Here is a 20,651-nt window from a genome sequence, read left to right on the forward strand (position 1 = left end):
CACAGCCTGAACCCCTTGATGCAGCTTTCATGTCATTCCTTTAAGTAGTCTTCATGAATAGTTCTACAGTCTTCTTGAAGGACATTCAGAGCTCTTCTTTGGATGTTGGCTGCTTTTTTTGTTCTGTTTTCTGTCAACATGATCCCACACTGCTTTATAATGTTAAGGTCCAGGCTCTGGGGAGGCCCATCCATGACTGATAGCATTCCACTGTGTGTTTTTCTATCCAGGTATGCTTTTACTGCATTGGCAGTGTGTTTGGGATCATTGTCATGCTAATAAATGAAGCTGTTGCTGTTATGATGTCCAGATAGTATTGCATGGCACCTCAAAACTAATATTACGTATCTCAGTTTTCATGCGATCTCTAATAACGCTATCTTAAATTCTGAATATTTATAGATGGCTGTAGACATTTATCTCAAATTTGAAATTTACATTCATCACTCCTTAAGACCTGTTGCCATACCTCAGCCTTTTCTTCTTGCTTACCTTCCTTAAGAATGGCTTCTTGACAGCCACTCTTCTATTCAGATTATTTCTGACGAGGCTTGAGTGAACAAAAGATAGACTGACCAAAGGTCCAGATGCATATCACTTCCTGTGTCAGTTTTTTGCTGGATTTTTTTCGTATGTCTTAAGGATGAGACTTTCAGATACTGTTCATCTGCTGTAGATTTTTTTTTTCTTTGTTTTTTTTTTAGGCCTGATGTCTCTTTTTTTTTTTGTCAATGAGATATCAAGGAGAGATTTTCCTCAAAGCTCTTTTTGGAATCACCATTGTGGTTCAACGATAATATTCTATGCCTCTCAAACGGTGCAATCTTTGGCATTTTTCATAGATTCAACAGAAAAAAATGAGAACACACTGCTAGTAACAACGTTCCTGAAGAAACCATTTCAAATTGGTTCTTTGATAAGTTGTCTATGATGTGTAGACACAACACTCATTCATCCCTTGAGTTTCTATGTTTCAGTTATGCTTGAATAAAGATCACTTTTAAAAAAATCACTTTAAAAAAAAGAAAAAAAGAAAAAAAGACAAAGTCGGCCTCCTTCAAAGCGAAAGATAAAGAAATGAGGGTTCACTCAAGCCTTATGCACAGTATGGTATAATCACAAGTATTCTTCTTTTAGCTGCTCCCATTAGGATTAGCCACAGTGGATCATCTGCCTCCATCTCATCCCAGCACTCTGCATGTCCTCCTCAGCTACATCCATGAACTTCCTCTGTGGTCTTCCTCTTTTCCTCCTGCCTGGCATCTCCATATTCAGCGTCTCTTATCCGATGGATCTACAATCCTCCCTCTGCACATGTTCAACCATGTCAGTCTTGCCTCTTTGGAAAGCTCAACCCGAGCTATCCTTCTGAAGTAGTCATTTCCAATCTTGTCCATTCTGGTCCTTTCCAATGAAAATCTTATCTTCAGCTGTTCCACCTCCACCACCTGTCTTATAGTTAGTGCCACCAACTCCAAGCCTCCTCTCAGCCTAGCTTCAACAACTCTTTACCATATCTTCATGGTATGGCTCATGAGCTTTATTCCACCCCCTGTAGTTATTACATCTCTTCACATCGCCCTTGTTCTTTAAAACTGGTTCTAGTGCATGTCTTCTACATTCCTTAGACATCTCATGTGCTAAAATTGAGTTAACCACTCTGGTCAATAAATGCTCTGCCCTCTCTCCTAGATATCTCCACATCAAATATGTCAACCACTTTTGTACTCTTCATCCAACACTGTGCAGGATTCTTCCTTCTTCAACTTCCATCACTTAATCTTTGTCTTTACTCACTTCCTCTTCTCAATTGTGTGTCAACCTACACACTGCCATCCGATGCTCCCCTGACACCACCTTGCAGAGTCGTATCTGTTTCAGATTGCACCTTCTGCATAAGATGTAGTCCACCTATGTGCACTCCACTCTTATACATACATGCTGTATATTCACAAGTATGCAAGGCTGAAATTTTGGGAACACTGCATGAAACAAAATGCATTAAAGAACGAAGGAAACAGATTTATTATAGATGTGCCACTAGTGCATTAGACTAAAACATCCCATCTGTGCGAGTGGTTAGACTTTAATGGTCCGTTCCCACCTAATGTGTCATTCTTCACAAAAACTGCAGGAAAATTAAAAAAACTAACAGCGAGGGAGACCGTTCATACAGGGAGTGCAGAATTATTAGGCAAATGAGTATTTTGTCCACATCATCCTCTTCATGCATGTTGTCTTACTCCAAGCTGTATAGGCTCGAAAGCCTACTACCAATTAAGCATATTAGGTGATGTGCAACTCTGTAATGAGAAGGGGTGTGGTCTAATGACATCAACACCCTATATCAGGTGTGCATAATTATTAGGTAACGTCCTTTCCTTTGGCAAAATGGGTCAAAAGAAGGACTTGACAGGCTCAGAAAAGTCAAAAATAGTGAGATATCTTGCAGAGGGATGCAGCAGTCTCAAAATTGCAAAGCTTCTGAAGCGTGATCATCGAACAATCAAGCGTTTCATTCAAAATAGTCAACAGGGTCGCAAGAAGTGTGTGGAAAAACCAAGGCGCAAAATAACTGCCCATGAACTGAGAAAAGTCAAGCGTGCAGCTGCCAAGATGCCACTTGCCACCAGTTTGGCCATATTTCAGAGCTGCAACATCACTGGAGTGCCCAAAAGCACAAGGTGTGCAATACTCAGAGACATGGCCAAGGTAAGAAAGGCTGAAAGACGACCACCACTGAACAAGACACACAAGCTGAAACGTCAAGACTGGGCCAAGAAATATCTCAAGACTGATTTTTCTAAGGTTTTATGGACTGATGAAATGAGAGTGAGTCTTGATGGGCCAGATGGATGGGCCCGTGGCTGGATTGGTAAAGGGCAGAGAGCTCCAGTCCGACTCAGACGCCAGCAAGGTGGAGGTGGAGTACTGGTTTGGGCTGGTATCATCAAAGATGAGCTTGTGGGGCCTTTTTTTCGGGTTGAGGATGGAGTCAAGCTCAACTCCCAGTCCTACTGCCAGTTTCTGGAAGACACCTTCTTCAAGCAGCGGTACAGGAAGAAGTCTGCATCCTTCAAGAAAAAAATTATTTTCATGCAGGACAATGCTCCATCACACGCGTCCAAGTACTCCACAGCGTGGCTGGCAAGAAAGGGTATAAAAGAAGAAAAACTAATGACATGGCCTCCTTGTTCACCTGATCTGAACCCCATTGAGAACCTGTGGTCCATCATCAAATGTGAGATTTACAAGGAGGGAAAACAGTACACCTCTCTGAACAGTGTCTGGGAGGCTGTGGTTGCTGCTGCACGCAATGTTGATGGTGAACAGAACAAAACACTGACAAAATCCATGGATGGCAGGCTTTTGAGTGTCCTTGCAAAGAAAGAATCAGAATCAGAATCAGAATACTTTATTAATCCCTGGGGGAAATTATTTTTTGTTACAGTGCTCCATTATAAACCAACATTAAGACAAGACAGACAATACGCTAACTAAGAATAGTACAATATATACATATATATACATACATAAGTCACTCATAAATAAATAGCTGGAAAAGAAACATGTGTAGTTGTAGCAGTAACCAGTGTGTTAAGTGGATGCGTTGTACAGGGAGATGGCCACAGGCAGGAAAGATTTCCTGTGTCGTTCAGTGGTGCTTTTCGGTAATCTCAGTCTCTCACTGAACGTGCTCCTGTGACTGACCAGCATGTCATGGAGTGGGTGGGAGGTGTTATCCAACATTGTCTTTATCTTGGACAGCATCCGCCTCTCCGACACCACCTTGAGGGAGTCCAGCTCCATCCCCACAACATTACTGGCCTTACGGATTAGGTGGCTATATTGGTCGCTGATTTGTTTTTGTTTTGTTTTTGAATGTCAGAAATGTATATTTGTGAATGTGGAGATGTTATATTGGTTTCACTGGTAAAAATAAATAATTGAAATGGGTATATATTTGTTTTTTGTTAAGTTGCCTAATAATTATGCACAGTAATAGTCACCTGCACACACAGATATCCCCCTAAAATAGCTAAAACTAAAAACAAACTAAAAACTACTTCCAAAAACATTCAGCTTTGATATTAATGAGTTTTTTGGGTTCATTGAGAACATGGTTGTTGTTCAATAATAAAATTATTCCTCAAAAATACAACTTGCCTAATAATTCTGCACTCCCTGTATTGGCTGTGCATAACCTGTAATCGGAGGTTTATTCACCAATCAGCAGCTGGCTCTGTTTAATAAGTCCAAGAAAGGGTATGAAGAGTGTAGTACTTAAAAAAGAAAAAAAAATATATGTATATATGTAAAAATTACACACTTGTCCTGTGGGTGGTCTTTATCTTTCAAGCTTTTATCCTCTACCAGAGGCCTGCGCAGTATCTTAGCTGTTCCTAGGACTGCGCTCTTCTGGACAGAGATCTCGGATGTTGTTCCTGGGATCTGCTGGAGCCACTCGCCCAGTTTGGGAGTCACTACACCGAGTGCTCCGATTACTACTAGGACCACTGTTACTTTCACCCTCCACATCTTCTCAAGCTCCTCTCTCAGCCCTTGGTATTTCTCAGGCTTCTCATGTTCCTTCTTCCTGATGTTGCTAACACTTAGTATGACTACATCTATCCGGCTGCTATATATCAGCAGTAAAAGACTGATGGGGTATTGGTGAATGCCATAACTACAGAACGAGGTGACATTAGAGTTTAAAACTGATACCATAGGTGCATCTACTAAAACTCATTATTATTCTGAGTTTGATTCTCAGTGTTCTCAAATTTAAGGACAGAGGTCAAGTTTTCTAATAATCTTGTGAGTTTGATGAAGAAAAAGGTAGGATTTTGAAATTGATATCATAATTGCATCTACCAAGGGGCTGAGGAGAAGCACTGGGAGCTGCCAGTATTTTCTTTAATTTTGCTTTTGCAGTTTTCCACCATTTGAGATGTGACTCGCATACAAAGCACCATTATTGTTCTTGTTTTATTTTTGTTTTTCTCCTTTCTCCACATTGGTTAAATGGCATCAGACTTTTGTTTCCACAGGGTACCGTTTACTTGCTGAGTAGAGTCGAGATAATCTCAAACCTTTGAACAGAAAGCAAATTAGGCATAATTCCCAAATGTGGTACATTTAAATATAACTAATGCCAGAAACTTCACACCCATTAAACTAGAATATCAATGTAAACACCTCTGGTGTGGTTATGTGTCAAGTTATTTAACACTCATTGATTTTACTGTAGTAAGTATTAAAAGGAGGAGGAAACCAGGCCAGAATAACAAAGATGATAGCTTTGGGGCAAATACTACTTGGAATGAAGTTGAGTTTACAACTAATGAGATGCTGGTGTACCACAATAAATTCCTTTCTGAAAGCTACATTTTTACAAAATGCACAAAGCTAACATGTCATCTCATTGGGTTGAAACCATATGAAAAGATGGGTGTACACTTAACCGTCTTAAACACACTCATTTCACAAATTCTCTGACTCCGCAGTTGAATGTGAACTTCCTCAGTAGCTGAATCAAAGCCTCGGGAGGCTCTGATTCAGCTTCAGGCAGCTCTGAGGATGGCTGAATGTGCCCACAAACATGTCAAGACCTTAATATCATCATATGGCCGCATAATCCTACAGTAAAACTGAAGAACACCGGCTTCATTATTCTATTTTTGTCAACCGGTATGTTTGTTTCTATTTCCCTGTTGTCAGACTCATGGCTGTGGAAGATGAGCTGAGAGGGGGTGCCATTCCTGATATTAAGCCTCGAATCCTCACAGACCAGGTTTGTGCCTGTGTCTACCTCTTTTATCATCCCTATTCGCTAATCCAGTCATGTCCTAAAACACTTTTGCTTCATTCTTGCATCACATCCAGAGCATTTGCCGCAAAGCCAGTGCAGGGGAAAAGTTTGCAGCTGTCATACACGCCGCTTATCCCCATCTTTCAAAAGTACATATGTCACATCTGAAATCACATCTTACCATTTACTGCACACGCCTGAAGGGGGAATGGCGCTGATTCTCAAAATCAACACCTGGGGTTTATGTACTGAGTGTGTCTATGTGAAGGAATAGCACGTCTTCAACACAGAAACCGAATGTTATTTACCACAAAAACACGCATTCATCATTAGAAAACCTTAACTGTGACTCACCAGCAGCATCACAGTAATCCTTCAGGGCTTGGTTTCATGAATGCACCATGTGGGCTGAATGGTGACGCAGGTGAAGAGGCTGCGCGCGGCTGCTGAGTTAGTGCCGAAATGTGCTGTACTTAAAAATATACTGTCACCTTCTTTTGAAGCTCTCGGTGTCAGGAGCAAACAGTAAAAATAGCCTCTGGAAAATACAGACCACACATAGAAATCTTCAATGGGCCTGCTGTGAGATTGTAAATGTTTTTACACCAGACTTCTCAAACAAATGTGAGTGAGTGATGAGGAAAAACAATCAAACCTTGCAACCAAATTTAGACCCTAGTAAAACAGTTTCATTTGGGCTAAGCGCTAAGTAGGATTAGTCTTTTAGCTCAAAGTGCTGTCATGGGATAAATACTCGCTGAAGAAGAATAAATGTGTTGAGAAATGTTATTCCTTCAGATCGGGGGAGTTGTGCTAATTACGATGAGCCTCCTCATGACCGAAACTGAAATTTAAACAAATGGTTTAAGACATGTTTGTCTGCCTTCTTCAAAGGAATTAGATGGAAAAAAAATCTTTATAGGAGATTTGAAACTGCTGCTAGCAAACGTTAGCTTAGCTTAACACCAAGACTGGAAACTGGGGGAAAAACAGCTACTCTGGCGTTTTCCAAGGTGTCTTTCATGCACCTCAGAGGCCTCATCATTGATGTATTAACAGCAGATTTGGATTAAAGCTAATATCAAACTAAAAAAATCTATGAAACTGACCCTGCATTGTTTTGGTTTACTCTAGATTAAAAGTGAAGGGTAGGTTATGTGTTGGTCTGGAACCTCTGCTGGTTGTTTTGCAATAGTTGCTTTCAGTCCAAACCTCTCTGGTGGCTACAGTCTTGTGCAAAATCTTGAGTCACCCCTCAGTTCTTTATGGGGTTGTTTTTTACATACACAATTTGTGCCAATTTCTTTAGTTAAATCTACAAAAAATGCCAATGAAAACACAGTTTGATGGGCATAAAAAGTATTTTTATACCAAAAAGGTGATTGCAAAAGAGCTATTAGCTGAAATCTTGGCATGATGTGTAGTGTGGAAGGGGAAAAAAACAAGTGTCAGGCCTAAAAAAAAAAAACTACCTACAGCAGATGAACAGTAAGTCATGTCTTGAAGAAACAGGAAAAATCCAGCAAAGACCTGACAAGACCTGAGAGATGCATCTGGCCCTTCAGCTGATTCATCAGGCATTTGAAGCCTTATCAGAAATGATGTCTTTGGAAGGATGGCCACCCAAGAGGCCATTCTTAAGGAAGGGAAATGGGTAGAAAAGGCTGAGGTATGCTAAATTACACAAGAACTGGACTGAAAGTAATCATCAATGTTTACAGAGGCGGTCAGAAGAGAGGTACAACAGTCTGCGTCTACAGCTAGTTGTGTTGGGGATCTTTTCAAATTTGATGGAATCATTAGTGCAGAAAAATACTAATTTTGATCTACCGTGCAATATCATCTGGAAGTCATCTGATTGGCAGCGGCTTTATTTTTCAGCACTGCCAATGCAGTAAATTCATACCTGGATAGAACAACAATAAAACACCCTCAGTCACTGATTGGCCTCCACAGAGCTTGAACCTCAACATCACTGAAGCAATGTGGGATCATCTTGAAGATGAACAGAACAAAAGTCAGCCAACATCCCAAAAAGATCTTTGAATGTCCTTCACGCAGGCTGGAGAACAGTTCCTGAAGACTACTTAAGAAACTACAAGATAGCTGCCTACAAGAGTTCAGGCTGTGCTGAAAAATGAAGGCGGTCATTACCAAGTGTTGACTCTAAAGATCATTAGAACTGTACATTCTGTTTTTGGTTTGTGTCCATTTAATAAGTTTAAGTTTGCACCTTTTCTCAATTTTTCTAGCAAAATATAAAGAAATGAATGGTGGCTCAAGACGTGTTTGCACAGTACTGCACCTGACTGTGACTGCCAACTGTGGAGTGCAACCTGTGAACTAAATAGCCTGGAAGTCTTTTTCCCTGTATTTGCATTCTCATCACTAATAGGAGGTCTGAAGTGCTGTAATGACCTGAGAGCAGCTGATACCATAACATAACCTCTTGTTATAGCAGATGGCCAGTAGCAAGTTAGGGGTAATTGCTAACCAACATTTTATATTTTGCTTTGGCAACTCTTGTGCATTAAATATAAGTACTTACTTTGTGGTAACGACCTAATAATAATCGAGTACACTGAGTTATAAAGACTGACAGTGACTCTGAAAAAGTCTCTGCACTCTGAAAGCACCTACTGCCTACCAGCTAACAGATTTTGACAGAACCACACTAGCTGTTACCAGTCTTTGTGCTAAACAAAGCTAACCAGCTTTTTATATGCTATACAAACATGTGTGGTATCAGTTTTGTCATCTAACTCTCAGCTGGAAATCCTATTTCCTACCCTCATGAAGATTTAAATGAAGAAAAGTAGTAATTTGACCCTTTTTCTCTCCCTTTAGTCTATCAGCCAGGGATATGGATCCTGACTGCCAGTTCCAAAGTGACCAGAGTTCATGATGGTCACTTCAGTGTAAGAAGACTGACTCAGACCCTTCTCTAACAACCCCCATCAAGACAAAGCTCTGCAGTGGATCCAGCAGGACTACTGGAGGCGTCAACTCACATTCTTAAAGAAATAATGACAAAAAAAAAATCTTGCACATATTCAAACTTAGCCTGTACCAGAACTTGACAATCAGCTTAGCACGAGGACCAATGTGGGAAGTGAATCTTCTTATGAGCCAGTGCCACAACAATGGCAATACTATACCTACTGAGTTTCTTTATTTAATCGGGAAAAAAGTAAGAAGAGGTGTGCAAAACTCTGGGGGATAAAGATGTACTCACGGTGTTCCCTCCTACGCGCAGCACGGTTTCTTCTCGCTAAGGTGGCTGCAGACAAAATGTAAAATAGGCTTTTTATAAGCACAATATCCCTTCATGGTGACGCCTGTGACGAGCGACAGGCATAGAATCATTTGCCAGCTGTTATCCTCTGATGCAGGGCCCAAGCAAAGACATATTTTACTATTTGGCTCTGGTGAAATCATATAGTAACATATTGTCATTGCAAAAGTATTTTCACTAAAAAAAAAAGGTGGTTATCATGATTTTTTGCATCCTTTTTAGTACATGCATTCCATCTAAAAAGATGCCATACAAGTCCTACGGTCACCTTAAGTGTTTAAGTACAATCTGAATCTTCTCGTTGGTTTACTTTGTCCTGGCACACAGTGTAAAGCCTTGACTTTCAGTGTACAGAAAATTTTTTTCGTAAAGCTACTAAAATCTTTGCAATAACGGAGAATACTTTACAAAAATAAGCTTAAATTAACTTTATAGTATTATTAATAGTGATAATTGTGTAAATCTAACATTTCAAAGCAGTGCTACAAAGTGTTTCAACGCAGCATTAAAGAAAAATTATGGGAGAAATGTTTAAGATGCACTTCACCAGTTTTATACAGTGTGAAAGAACTAGTTAGCCTTCTTGGTGTGTCTGGAGGGGCTTTGGCTGATCAGAGAAAGTGATCCTGTCAGTGATGCCATCTGTGCTTGAACCAAGTCCTGTGCTACGGAGCAAGTTAAGCATACCCAGGATATCTGGCTTCACTTACCCTAACATTTGCAGTCAGGCTCAGCGGTCACATCAAGGTGGTTATCAACTTAATAAGTTCACCCAGAGTTTATCCGTCTAGCTACGTTTACGTTAAAGGGGTGGCATTAGCATCTGACCAATCGCAGTCATGAGACCACTAACAGCAGAGCGACTGATTTTACAAAAGTAAGCAAAACTATAATATTAGAAAAATATGAAGAGCTAAACACAATATAGATGTAAAGCAACAGAGCTGCTGCAGACAAAACAGTAGAAAGGCGCTGTAGAGTAGTGCTAAAAGCGGTGCATGAATGTGTGTACGCTTTAAGTGCTTTTTTCAGTGAGGCTGGAAAGACCTGCTGTATTTAGAAAGTTGAACCTATCTGAAGCAGTATCAGTGCTCTGTCACTGAGTCACAGGGAAATCTGATAGTTACGCCATTAAATCAATATTGTTGCTTACAGGATGGTTTTAGCTTTTATTCCTGCAGCTGGTGTTCAAGGGACTAAGAGCAACAAATATTAAAATATAATTTGGTATAAAGTCCACAAGTACAAATAGGTGCTCTGAGGGATCTTCCAGGAATAGTGAATTGGTTGATACTTTACTAATTTTGTATTTGTTGATCTCTGATCTCAAAGATAACCTGCTCTGGACTGCAGGTCAGCAGCAGAAGTTGCCAAGGTGATGTACATGGGTTAAAAGTCTAGCGCCTTTTGTAATAATGAAATCCAGGGCAAAGCGTCAAGTTACCTGGATGAGGCTAAATCCTGCTTTGAAACACAGGTCTTTGAAGACTCCCAGGGTTTGTGCTACAAACTGGGACTGTGGAGTTTTGGAGACATGACAGTTTTTCCTTCCTAATAACTACCTAACTCCCCTGGCCAAGGCCGATGCCTTAGTTTACCATTTTAAAGAAAGTGATCTATATCTTTATGGTCCAAAGGTTAACTTCTCCCCACGTTTAATAAAGACGGAAACAGCCTAAAGGTCTGGGACGTTTGTTGTGCTAACTTCCAGCAGATCCTAATTCATGTTACTACTTAATTTCTTGTTGTTTATGATATGTTTTCAGAAATGTCTTGAAAAGATAACACTAACACAGCTCACAGTTTTCCTGACCCCATAGGAGCTTAATTGGTTACCTTAATTGCCTGTGTGCTCTTTTCAAGTAGAACTGCAATAATGAGCAATTCAGTGAACTAACAAAATTAACCAGCAACCGTTTTCATGATGAGATTATCAAACAGTGTTAGGCTGATGCTTCTCTTACAAAGTAAACTGGATTTATTTTGGGTTTTTCTTTTTGCTCTTAGCGATGCAAAATGTCCATTTGAAAGCATCACCTTAGGCTTTAGGAATATTTCATTGAGCGTAGTGGTTCTAACTTGGCCTAAACCAGCGTATCACGCCTGGTATTTTTTTATGTGTATCTTTTTTTTAATGTGGTTTTTTTTTGTGTTGATTTTGCTGCTTGACACTTTGTAACCCTGGTTTGAAAAGTGAAATATAAATAAAGAAAATTTAACAAACATGGTCTTAAAACGAGACGTGCACCTGGACACAAATCTTATATAACAAGTAGTGAGTTACTCATCTGTTGTGTTTAATGTCTCTGAAGCATAGGTGTGCAACAGTTCTGCATGTGCTTTTTAAATGCAAGGACGAGCAAGTCGGTTTGCTGTCAGATATACTGATGTACAAAAAAAAAATTACAAAAAAAGTAAACTACTTTGACACGGCTTTCTAATTGGAAGGCATCTTTTTTAATCCAACCTGCTGACTCTTCTGCTTTTTTCCAGAAGAGTGTGGCATTCAGCCTTTTGCATTATACAACATGGGAGTATAGTGAGAAATGGTCAGAAATCCGAGAAACGAGAGAGGACACAGTGAAACCAACTGAACAATAAGACGTTTACAAGCAGGGATATGTAGTATATGTGCATAGGATTTGACTGCCTTACAGTCTGTGCCACAGGGCCCAACATAACAATGCCAATACAAAAAGCTGTAAACTTTGTATATTAAATGTCTTTTTCTTTTTGTAGTCAGGTGATGAATTAATAAGCAGTGTGTTGGTTAACTCTGTATGTTAGAAACATTTACATTACAAATTTCATGGTTGATATCATTTATCCTAACCTCTTTGCCTTTAAAAAGACATTTTATTTCAAGATAAATATCAATGATACAAAGTTAAATGTTTATGTTACCAGAACTGTATAAAATAGCTTCATGTATATCTATTCTTATATGTAAAATGTATTCGAATCAAGGGTAGGCCTTCAGGCATGTTGAAGTTGTGGTTTAAAAAAAGAATATGATTCTTATATTATTCTAACTCTTAATGCTGCAATCCAGAAACTGCAGCGCTGCGGCTGCGTTCGTGGGACGACAGCTGATTAAGTTCATTTTTGCTCCAGATGAAATACGACAAGAGATTCGTCTTAATAGCTCGCCTACTTTGTGTAACCAAACTAGCAGTGGTGCTTTCAACAAATGCTGGATTGCAGTTTTAAGCAGTCTTCTTTTGGAAATATACGTTTATTTATCTGGCCTGCATTGCAATACAGTATTTTGAAATGTTATACTGCACTTCTGTTTTCACTTTACAAGAAGCTGCAATCCATAATCTGCGAAAAATGTTTTTAAAGAATATATATATATATATATATATATATATATATAATGGTATACCCATGTATTATTGAAAACTTTCTCTGTATTAGCTGCAGTGGTACAGTGTGCTACCTCTGAAATCCTCCCCTCATCTCCCTTTGAAATTTAAGGTTGTTTTTCTGTTTCGTAACGTTACCTGAGAGGGTACTTTATTCCATTAAGCTAAAAAATCCTCCTTTTATTTTAAAGCTACTGTTAACAAACTAGTTATAATTTTGCTTGTTTAATTGCTTAATTCTATTTTTGGATTTCCTGTATGAAACCGTTGCCATCGCAGGACCGTTTCTAAAGTCTGTCCTGTTTGCTATTGTATTTAAGTGCCATTAGCATTGCAGTCATACTAATGTTTTTTGAATCGTGGGATGAGATTGAGCGTGTTCCAGGTATTTGACTCTCAGGTGTTATGAGGAACACAGAGATTTGACGCACAGAATAGCGAACCACAAATTTCAACACCGAAGCAACACAAAGTTCAAAGAGCGCATTAAATGAGGGGTTTGTGCTAACGCTAAAGCAACCACTCTGCTTTTATCTGGGCTGGCTCTCTGCTCTCATCTCATTCTTACAAATAGTTTAATTTACACCTTCCCTTTTAGCGTTTGTTACATAAGAGGAAGAGGAGTTTATTTTCTTGGTCCAAATAAAAAAAAATGTGACAAATGCCCCACTGTAACAAGACTTGATGAGGAATATTATATAAGATGCTACTGAAGAAGTGCTTTATCTTTACATAATCATGACATATTTTAGACGTCGTATGAACCTTTGTTGACCCAGGGGAGAATAACTGCCGCTTTGCTGCAGCTACACAAGATAATAAATGATAATAAATGAGATTATATATGTTGTATATTTTAAATAAGGGTACTTAACATCAACATATTTATGTTTCTAAAATGGATGTATAGCATTTTAGAATGAAGCAAAATATTTTTCTTGGCAGCTATTATTCTGCACAATTGACCTAATGTGTCACAAATATAGAGTCAGTGGGATTTCTGACTTGAATTAGGCCTAGTGGATGTAATACCTTAATTTACTTGACATTTCTTTTGAAATAAGCCATGCCCCATTGATAAGCCATACCCTCCAGTCCCCTGATGTTGTGTGGTGGATGTTTAATGTTGGTAGTTTTATTTATAATGGTAGTTATTGTAGGTATGATTGCGCTTGTAATTATTATTATCATTAGTGTAAGTATACTTGATTGATATGATTTGTTTTGTTTGAACAAAGGGAATGTATTCATTTTTCAGGTGATTTTTCTGAGTGATTTAAATAAATTATTAAATCCCTAATCAAGAATCTGTTATTTAAAGTACTTGAGAAAGTTACTTTTAAACTGAACTGTAACACGATTGATCCCAACCACCTTAATGGGGAATCTTCTTAACACATGAAAGTTGCCCATGGAGTTCCACATGGTTCTATGCTGGGACCACTCCTTTTTACATTATGCATACTTTCCTTAGGCAGTATTATCTGAAATGTTGCATATATTTTCTTTGCTAGCCAGATGATACCCAATTTTATTTATCTGTTAAGGCAGATAACACAAATTGGTTAATTAAATTATGGTGTCTTGAAAATGTAAAGGCCTGGATGGCCACTAATTTCCTACTTCTAAATTTAGACAAAAACGAGGTTATGGTATTTGACCCTAAAAACTTCATAAACATGGTGGTGGTTTATATACCACTGCTGCATGTCATTAAGCGGTATCTTCTCTGTGTGTGTTTTATTCAGTCTCCCCATGCTCTTTTTTCTCTCTTCTCTTTTCCCTGAACCTGTTTCTACCAGAAGTTTCTTTCTGTTGATGAGGTTTTCTTTCCCACTGTCACCAAGTGTTTCTCAGAGGAGATTGTCTGATTTTTGGAGTTTTTACTTTAGAAAATTTATTGAGGCAACTGTTGTTGTTGTTTGGTGCTACATAAAAAAACCTGAATTCACATCTGATATGTATACTGAAATTGACTGTGTGCTCAGTTTGGAGAATTGTAAGATTCAATATTTAAGAACCATAAAAGCACATTTGAAAAGACAGAAAAGTCACTGTGAGACTTTTATGGGGACAGCCTGGGGTACATTTTCTGAGCTTTTCAGTAAAGCAGTTGATTAAAAATCCACACGCACAGCCCCAGATCATTCTTAGTCTCCCACTCATTGTGGAGGAGGTGCCAGTCCCGTCTGAATCCATTTCTTGTCTTAAATAAGCAAAATTAAGATTCAGTAAATGAACTTGACAGCTGTACCAATCAATATTTCATAGTAAAAACAGGCGAAATGTCTAAGTGAAATGTGAAAGAGGTCATCCAGAAGGACAAACCCACAGAGAATATCAACCAACAGCTCTACTCTATTGAACAGCTTTACTGTTTTGGTTCACTCTCAGCAGCCGTGTTGCTTCTAAAAAGAGCCAAATATTTCACCAGGAGAGTCCAAACACAGAGTTAAATAGAGAATTAATATAAACATAAGAAAAACGATATCAAACCCCTGATAATTTTGGATGCTGCTGAATGTGTGTGCTAAACATGTTTTTTGTGGCATCTTTAGAGGGCGATAAATTTCCAGATGGTTTCATCTTGTTTTGATGCCCTAAAGTAGTCAAGTAAGGAGCTAAATGAATAAACAAATACTTATTTTAAAGAAAAAGTGTTACAAATTAGGAAGCGCACTTATTCAGTTATTGGGAAAACTGGTTGCTTTTATACAACACAAAGACTGGTGCTGCCAGGCAATCAATGAAGTTCTAAAAAAATAAAAAATAGTATTTTACAAATGAATTTTTGTATGAATTAAACAAATATAACATATCAATTAGCTTTTCAGCTGAAGGAGGTAATAGGCAGACCCAGCTGCTGCTTTTTATTTTCAGTCTTTGTGCTAAGCCAACTGCCTGCAGCTGTGGTATGACACAGTATAAGATAATTACAATGAGAGTTCAGTGTTTTATTTGGTGAAATACCACAATAACAACATTTTAGTTTCGCATTCAGCACAGTCATAAAATCTTCCAATGTTGACAAGCTTGGCCTCAAAGTCGATCTATATTTACTGATGCTACTCAAGCTGCTATAATACCTCCCAAATGTATACCTCTTAATGCTTTAAACTTTCAGATATACTGCCAGAAGCTTCGACAGCTTCTTTGTCATTACAAAGGAATAAAGACCAAACTATTTTCAGTCAAAATGCACTACAACAGAACTTGTCCTCTGCAAACTCGCAGATTCCTTGTGTCACAACTAGGCTAATCATAATCCATCCCCTCAAGTAACAACCTGGCTTAGCATTTTCCCTTGTCATTTCAATGGCTGAGTGGGTAATGGGATGTCAGCTGCTCTCCATCAGAGATCTGCATGATGCCAAAGGACTGCAGATAACCAAATGTCTGGTACCCTGCAAGAAAATGAAGGTGAATCAGTTTCACAGCTTCTGCTGCTCTTTCGGTTTCCTCTCAGCAACTCCTTCACAAGTCCCGTAGGCTTGTAATATATTTATGCTAATTATTGCCACACTTATATGTCTGCAGAAGCCCACACCTTCATGGTGAATTGAGTCATGTTTTTCAATGTCAATAAAGCTCATTTAAATGTGAAAACACAGAGAGATCTCCTTTTTTTATGATGACTTCTCTATGCATCGTTAAAAACTGACAGAAATAATTCGTGCATAAGCTACTTACCAGGGTAACTTGCTTTATAAAATACAATTAAAACCATGAGGATTTCTGAGGCCATTCTTGAGGATTAGCTAAATGCAGAGGGTAATAGACTCAATGTAGCATCTTAAGGGAATAGCTCAATATTTCAGTATTCTCCTGCTTTCTTGTCCTCACATTAAAATCACTCTCGTGTCTGTGTGTTAAACGTAAATCAGGAGAAAGTGGACAATTAGGAGGAGGAGAAATGCAGCTAGCCAGGCCCAGTCTGAAAGAAATAAAATCCACACCTCTAATGCCTCAGTCACATTAAAGTAAAAAAAGGATGGTAACTTCCTCGCAACTGAGAGAAAAAATAAAGTGTTGGTTGCCTAGCGATTGCACATTTCACCTGGTGTCAGGCAACTTGTTTCCAAGGAATCGTGAAGTGAGGCCATGGTCCAACTCAGACTGACCAAAATCACTGTCAGACAGATTGACAAAGGTTTTCCAATAACTTCAATTCAGTTCAATTTTATTTATATAGCACCAAATCCCAACAACAGTTGCCCCAAGGCATCTAAACAGGGTGCTCAACTCAGCTAGTTGCAGACTGATGGTTTTCTGGTTATACTCCTATATAACAGCAAGGTTTCCCAGTGCCTATGCCATTTTGCTCTTAAATTGCCATCCTGTAACAACTAAGTCACTATTTGTGGAGGACATGTCTGTGCAGGTTCTCTGTCATCCAGGTCATAGTACTCTAAGGAGCTTGCGAAGACTTCTTTAACTTAAACAAGTCCAGTCACTTTCAATCCAAGCTCCCCTTTTGAGCTTGAGGGTCTGGCTCTGAGTGGCAGCAGTTAATGTGAATTTCTGTTAAAGGTAGATTTCGCTATGTAGACATCGACAGATGGCAACAGATTTCTGGTTTTTGCAGATTTATCTCACTTAATCACCGCATTATCACAAACAGATTGCACGTAGATGCCAACTTGACCCCATTTGGCCCATTTAATTGCAAAGTGATATCAGACATGAGTCGGTCTTACTACCCCCTTTATCAACATGTTGAACACCAAAGTTGCTTTAAAGAGCCAACTGTCTGCAACTGGTCATGCACTTAGTCCCCATCTTTGAAAGCAAGTACACTGCACATGGTTGCAAACATTGTTGTCATGCTGCATTGTTCAACTGATGTCTTCCACAGAGTGACTGTAACACTATTACTGCATTATTCCTTACTTGTTTAATCAACACTTTTTATTCATTAGTAAAACAGGCCGTTACTTTTATTAAGCTAACCTGTTACATGTTAAAGAGACACGTGTGTGAGTGGTGGCAAGACAGTAAATTAGCATATTTTCCTATCTTTGAAAAAAGTATTTTTTAACAGCGTCCTCTGAAACGTGAATGTTAGTCTGCTGTGAGTTTGGGCCTCATCTGGTTTTAAAGATAAAACAATAGTGCCATCTAGTGGCGTACTCCAGTGTCAGACTGCTTTATGACCACTAATCACATATATTCATCTTTATCCTTCTTTCAAGAGAGTGAGGAGGTGAGACACAGAAATCAGCCATATTTGACGGGTGAACTGAAAAACAACAGAGCAAATTTCTCCTGGGATATACACATTTCACCCAGAAACAAATCACAAAATGTGCAAAAATGGCCAAGATGATTGGCCTACAAATTCCCCCACACTACAGTCAGTAGTGTGTCAGTTTATGAGTATAGGATGTGCTGGAAAAACAAGCCTGCTCCCATCACCTTACAAGATCTGCCATGTGTGATTTCTTTGCATGTGTGGAATGGATGGGTTGTTACTGACATCTGGTGTGAATTTGATGTAAATCTCATATTTAGAAATATATTAGAAAACCTAGAAAACTGGTGATGTGCTCAATATTTCGTTTCCCCACCTCATCATTTGGACCACTTGAGTGAAGAGCAAACACACAATACAAACTCATGAGTTTAAGATTAAGATGGATTTTATTTTTTATTTGTATTCAAACAAATGACTCGCACAGTGTAAAACCAACACAATCACAATTTTGACTAACTGTTCCAAATACATGTACACATAAGATTTAAACTATTGTATAGTGTTTTAAGAAATAGTACAAGCAACTGGAAGATGCAAGTGAAAAGAAATTGGACAAGACACTAGAAAGAGCCATTCTTAGAGCAATTACCGTGTGATTGCTGAAAGCTGTTGCAGGTGGCGGTTTTACATGCTAAAAAAGGGCAAGAGTTGCTTGACATTTTAAGCGTGGAATCACATCTCAACCCTTTAGTATATGAGAGTGTAGTTGCATATACAGCTGAGCAGTTTTCATTTTAGTATATTAAGCAATCAACCTGGCAAAGCAATGTAGGCAGTGGAAGGATCTCTTCCCTTTTTGCCTTAATTACATAGTGATAGTTACATGACAGGAAAGTGGGGAGACAGTACACAGGTTACAGGCTGCAAATGGTCTGGTGGCGGAAGCCGGGAAGGACCCAGCCCCCACACATGGGGCGTGCACTCTACCAGGACCTCTTTTAATTAGATTTATACTGAATTAGTGAATACATTTTTACAAAGTGTTACAGACTACAGCACAAAGCTTCATGCAGACACAAAAGCTTCGGTGCAGCTTTAGTATCACAGCATATCACAAATATGTATCTTGCACAATCTTAGATGGGAAACCTTCGTATTGCACTCTGAAACCTCGGAAAGCATCCATCCTTGTTCCATCGTGTTTCATAAAGGTGTAAGTGTTTCTGTGACCTCACAGCGTGGAGTTTACAGTTGGCAGTGTTGACAGAGGGACGTATCTCCTCGTGTCAGTTTGGGACGTGTGGCTGAAAATGCTGTTGACTGGAATACCCAGCTGGCCTGCTTGCCCTGACCCCGCCTCAGAATTTATACCATAGGGCACCTTGGACGTAATGGCTAAACTTAATTTGAAAAGCACATTAAGGAGAGCCGCACGGTACTCTTTTCTAACCAGGCAGTAGATGATGGGGTTGAAGCAGCTGCTGGTGAAAGCCAGACAGTTGGCCAGAGGGAAGAAGTACGCTTGAGCCGAGTAGAACGAGGGGCTGATATCAACCACGTCAAAATGAATCAGGGCTCTCCAAACCGTGAGGATGTTGTATGGGAACCAGCAGGCCCAGAAGGAGAACACCACCACTGCCACCGACTTTGAAATATCAGTCTTTCGCCGAGAGTTGCCGCCTTTCAGTTTATGCCGACAGAGGAAGCGCATCAGAAGCAGGTAGGAGAGGATGATAATGGTGTAGGGCAGCAGAAATCCCAGCACAACTCGCAGGAGGTGGTTTACTTCAAGCCATGTTGTAACAGGGAAACGGAGCAGGCATATTGTGTCGTTGCCAAGGCCCACATTTTTCAGTTCTGCAAACACAGCTCGGGGTACGGCCAAAATGAGCGCTCCGGCCCAAATAAAAGCTGTGGCCAGCGGGAAAGTCCAGGATCTGCTGCAGAAGGAAGCGCCTGGTTTGAGAGCAGTTGCCACATAGCAGTAACGAGTCAAACTCATAGCTGTGAGGAAAAAGCAACTAGCAAACACATTCAGCCCAGTGAATAGGGACACGGCCTTACATGTGCCCAAGCCAAAGGGCCAGCTATAGTCCAGCGCAGTATCAACAGCCCAAAATGGTAACGCCAGCGAAAACATTAGCTGAGCCACAGCTAAGTTAAAAACAAAGAAATTGATATTGCCTGTGGTGATGGTGTGAGTAGAGTAGAGGAGGAACATTACTAACAAGTTCCCCAGTATTCCAGCTGTAGCCACAATAAAGTAGACCACAGAGATGACAATCCTTAGCCAGTGGGGAGGATTAGGAAACTCCAGCCAGTTGTAAATACTCATATTTTGAAAAATCAGCTCAGAGTTGTTACAGAATGTGCCTGAACCGCAACTGCTCATGATGCTTTTGTAGAGCTCAAGTCTGTGCAAGTCAATGTTTGACATTTTGTCAAAGTGAAGGTGAAGTTTGTCCTGAAGATGGCGAGATGTGTCCGCTTGTCCTCTTTTTAACTACAATAAATTAAAAATGTAAGTCTTGGCAGTCTGTTTATTAGATGACAATCATCTGTCCCTGCAAGGAAAGAGGAAGTTATTACTGCATAATAGGCGCTGGAGTTTATGAGCAAATAAGTAGATTAGCTCTGTCAGATAAACAAATTACACTAAAGTGTTAGCCACAGAGTTCAGAAAAGCCCCAGAATTAGTTTGTAATGGCGCAGTTATTCTTGTATGAAATAAAAGTTCTTTTTGACAACAGCCAAATAGATTCACATTGCTTATATTCCCGATAAGTGCTCGATTTATTAGTAAATCACTTATCAGTTATCTTGGAGATAACAGATGTGTTGCAAGTGTTGCTTGATGAAGAAATATTCCTTTTGAATTTTACAAGTTTTAAGCTGCAGCATGAGATGACCTCAATATGTGAATATACTGGGACCCTGAGACGGTCAAAGCCGGAAAAGCCCCTCGGATGAACAAGGATTTCT

The 20,651-nt window shown here is 39.4% G+C and overlaps 2 protein-coding genes across 5 annotated transcripts in view; one reads left to right on the forward strand and one right to left on the reverse strand.

The window, feature by feature from the left end:
• LOC146362946 (ras/Rap GTPase-activating protein SynGAP-like) overlaps positions 1 to 13,775 on the forward strand; it is a 60,894-nt gene extending 47,119 nt beyond the window's left edge. For 3 of the 4 annotated variants that reach the window (XM_084920320.1, XM_084920321.1, XM_084920324.1), the window contains 2 exons: positions 5,722 to 5,794; positions 8,660 to 13,775. In XM_084920320.1, the coding sequence (XP_084776446.1) occupies positions 5,722 to 5,794; positions 8,660 to 8,686 (100 nt within the window). In that variant the 3' untranslated portion in view covers positions 8,687 to 13,775. The remainder of the gene's footprint in view (positions 1 to 5,721; positions 5,795 to 8,659) is intronic. The other variant, XM_084920323.1, reaches the window with a different exon arrangement.
• A 4,291-nt stretch (positions 13,776 to 18,066) lies between these two features.
• LOC146362947 (relaxin-3 receptor 1-like) lies at positions 18,067 to 20,228 on the reverse strand. Its single transcript, XM_084919669.1, has one exon. The coding sequence runs from the start codon at positions 20,104 to 20,106 to the stop codon at positions 18,901 to 18,903; it is 1,206 nt and encodes a 401-aa protein (XP_084775795.1). The 5' UTR covers positions 20,107 to 20,228; the 3' UTR covers positions 18,067 to 18,900.
• Between the last annotated feature and the right edge of the window lie 423 nt (positions 20,229 to 20,651).

The sequence above is a fragment of the Perissodus microlepis genome, chromosome 22, assembly GCF_051167445.1.
Source record: "Perissodus microlepis isolate ML-2025 ecotype Zambia chromosome 22, ASM5116744v1, whole genome shotgun sequence".
Classification (NCBI taxonomy): domain Eukaryota; kingdom Metazoa; phylum Chordata; class Actinopteri; order Cichliformes; family Cichlidae; genus Perissodus; species Perissodus microlepis.

What these genes read in the sequence shown, in the direction of transcription:
- LOC146362947 (XM_084919669.1), bottom strand. Translation starts at nt 20,106, where the DNA reads ATGTCAAACATTGACTTGCACAGACTTGAGCTCTACAAAAGCATCATG.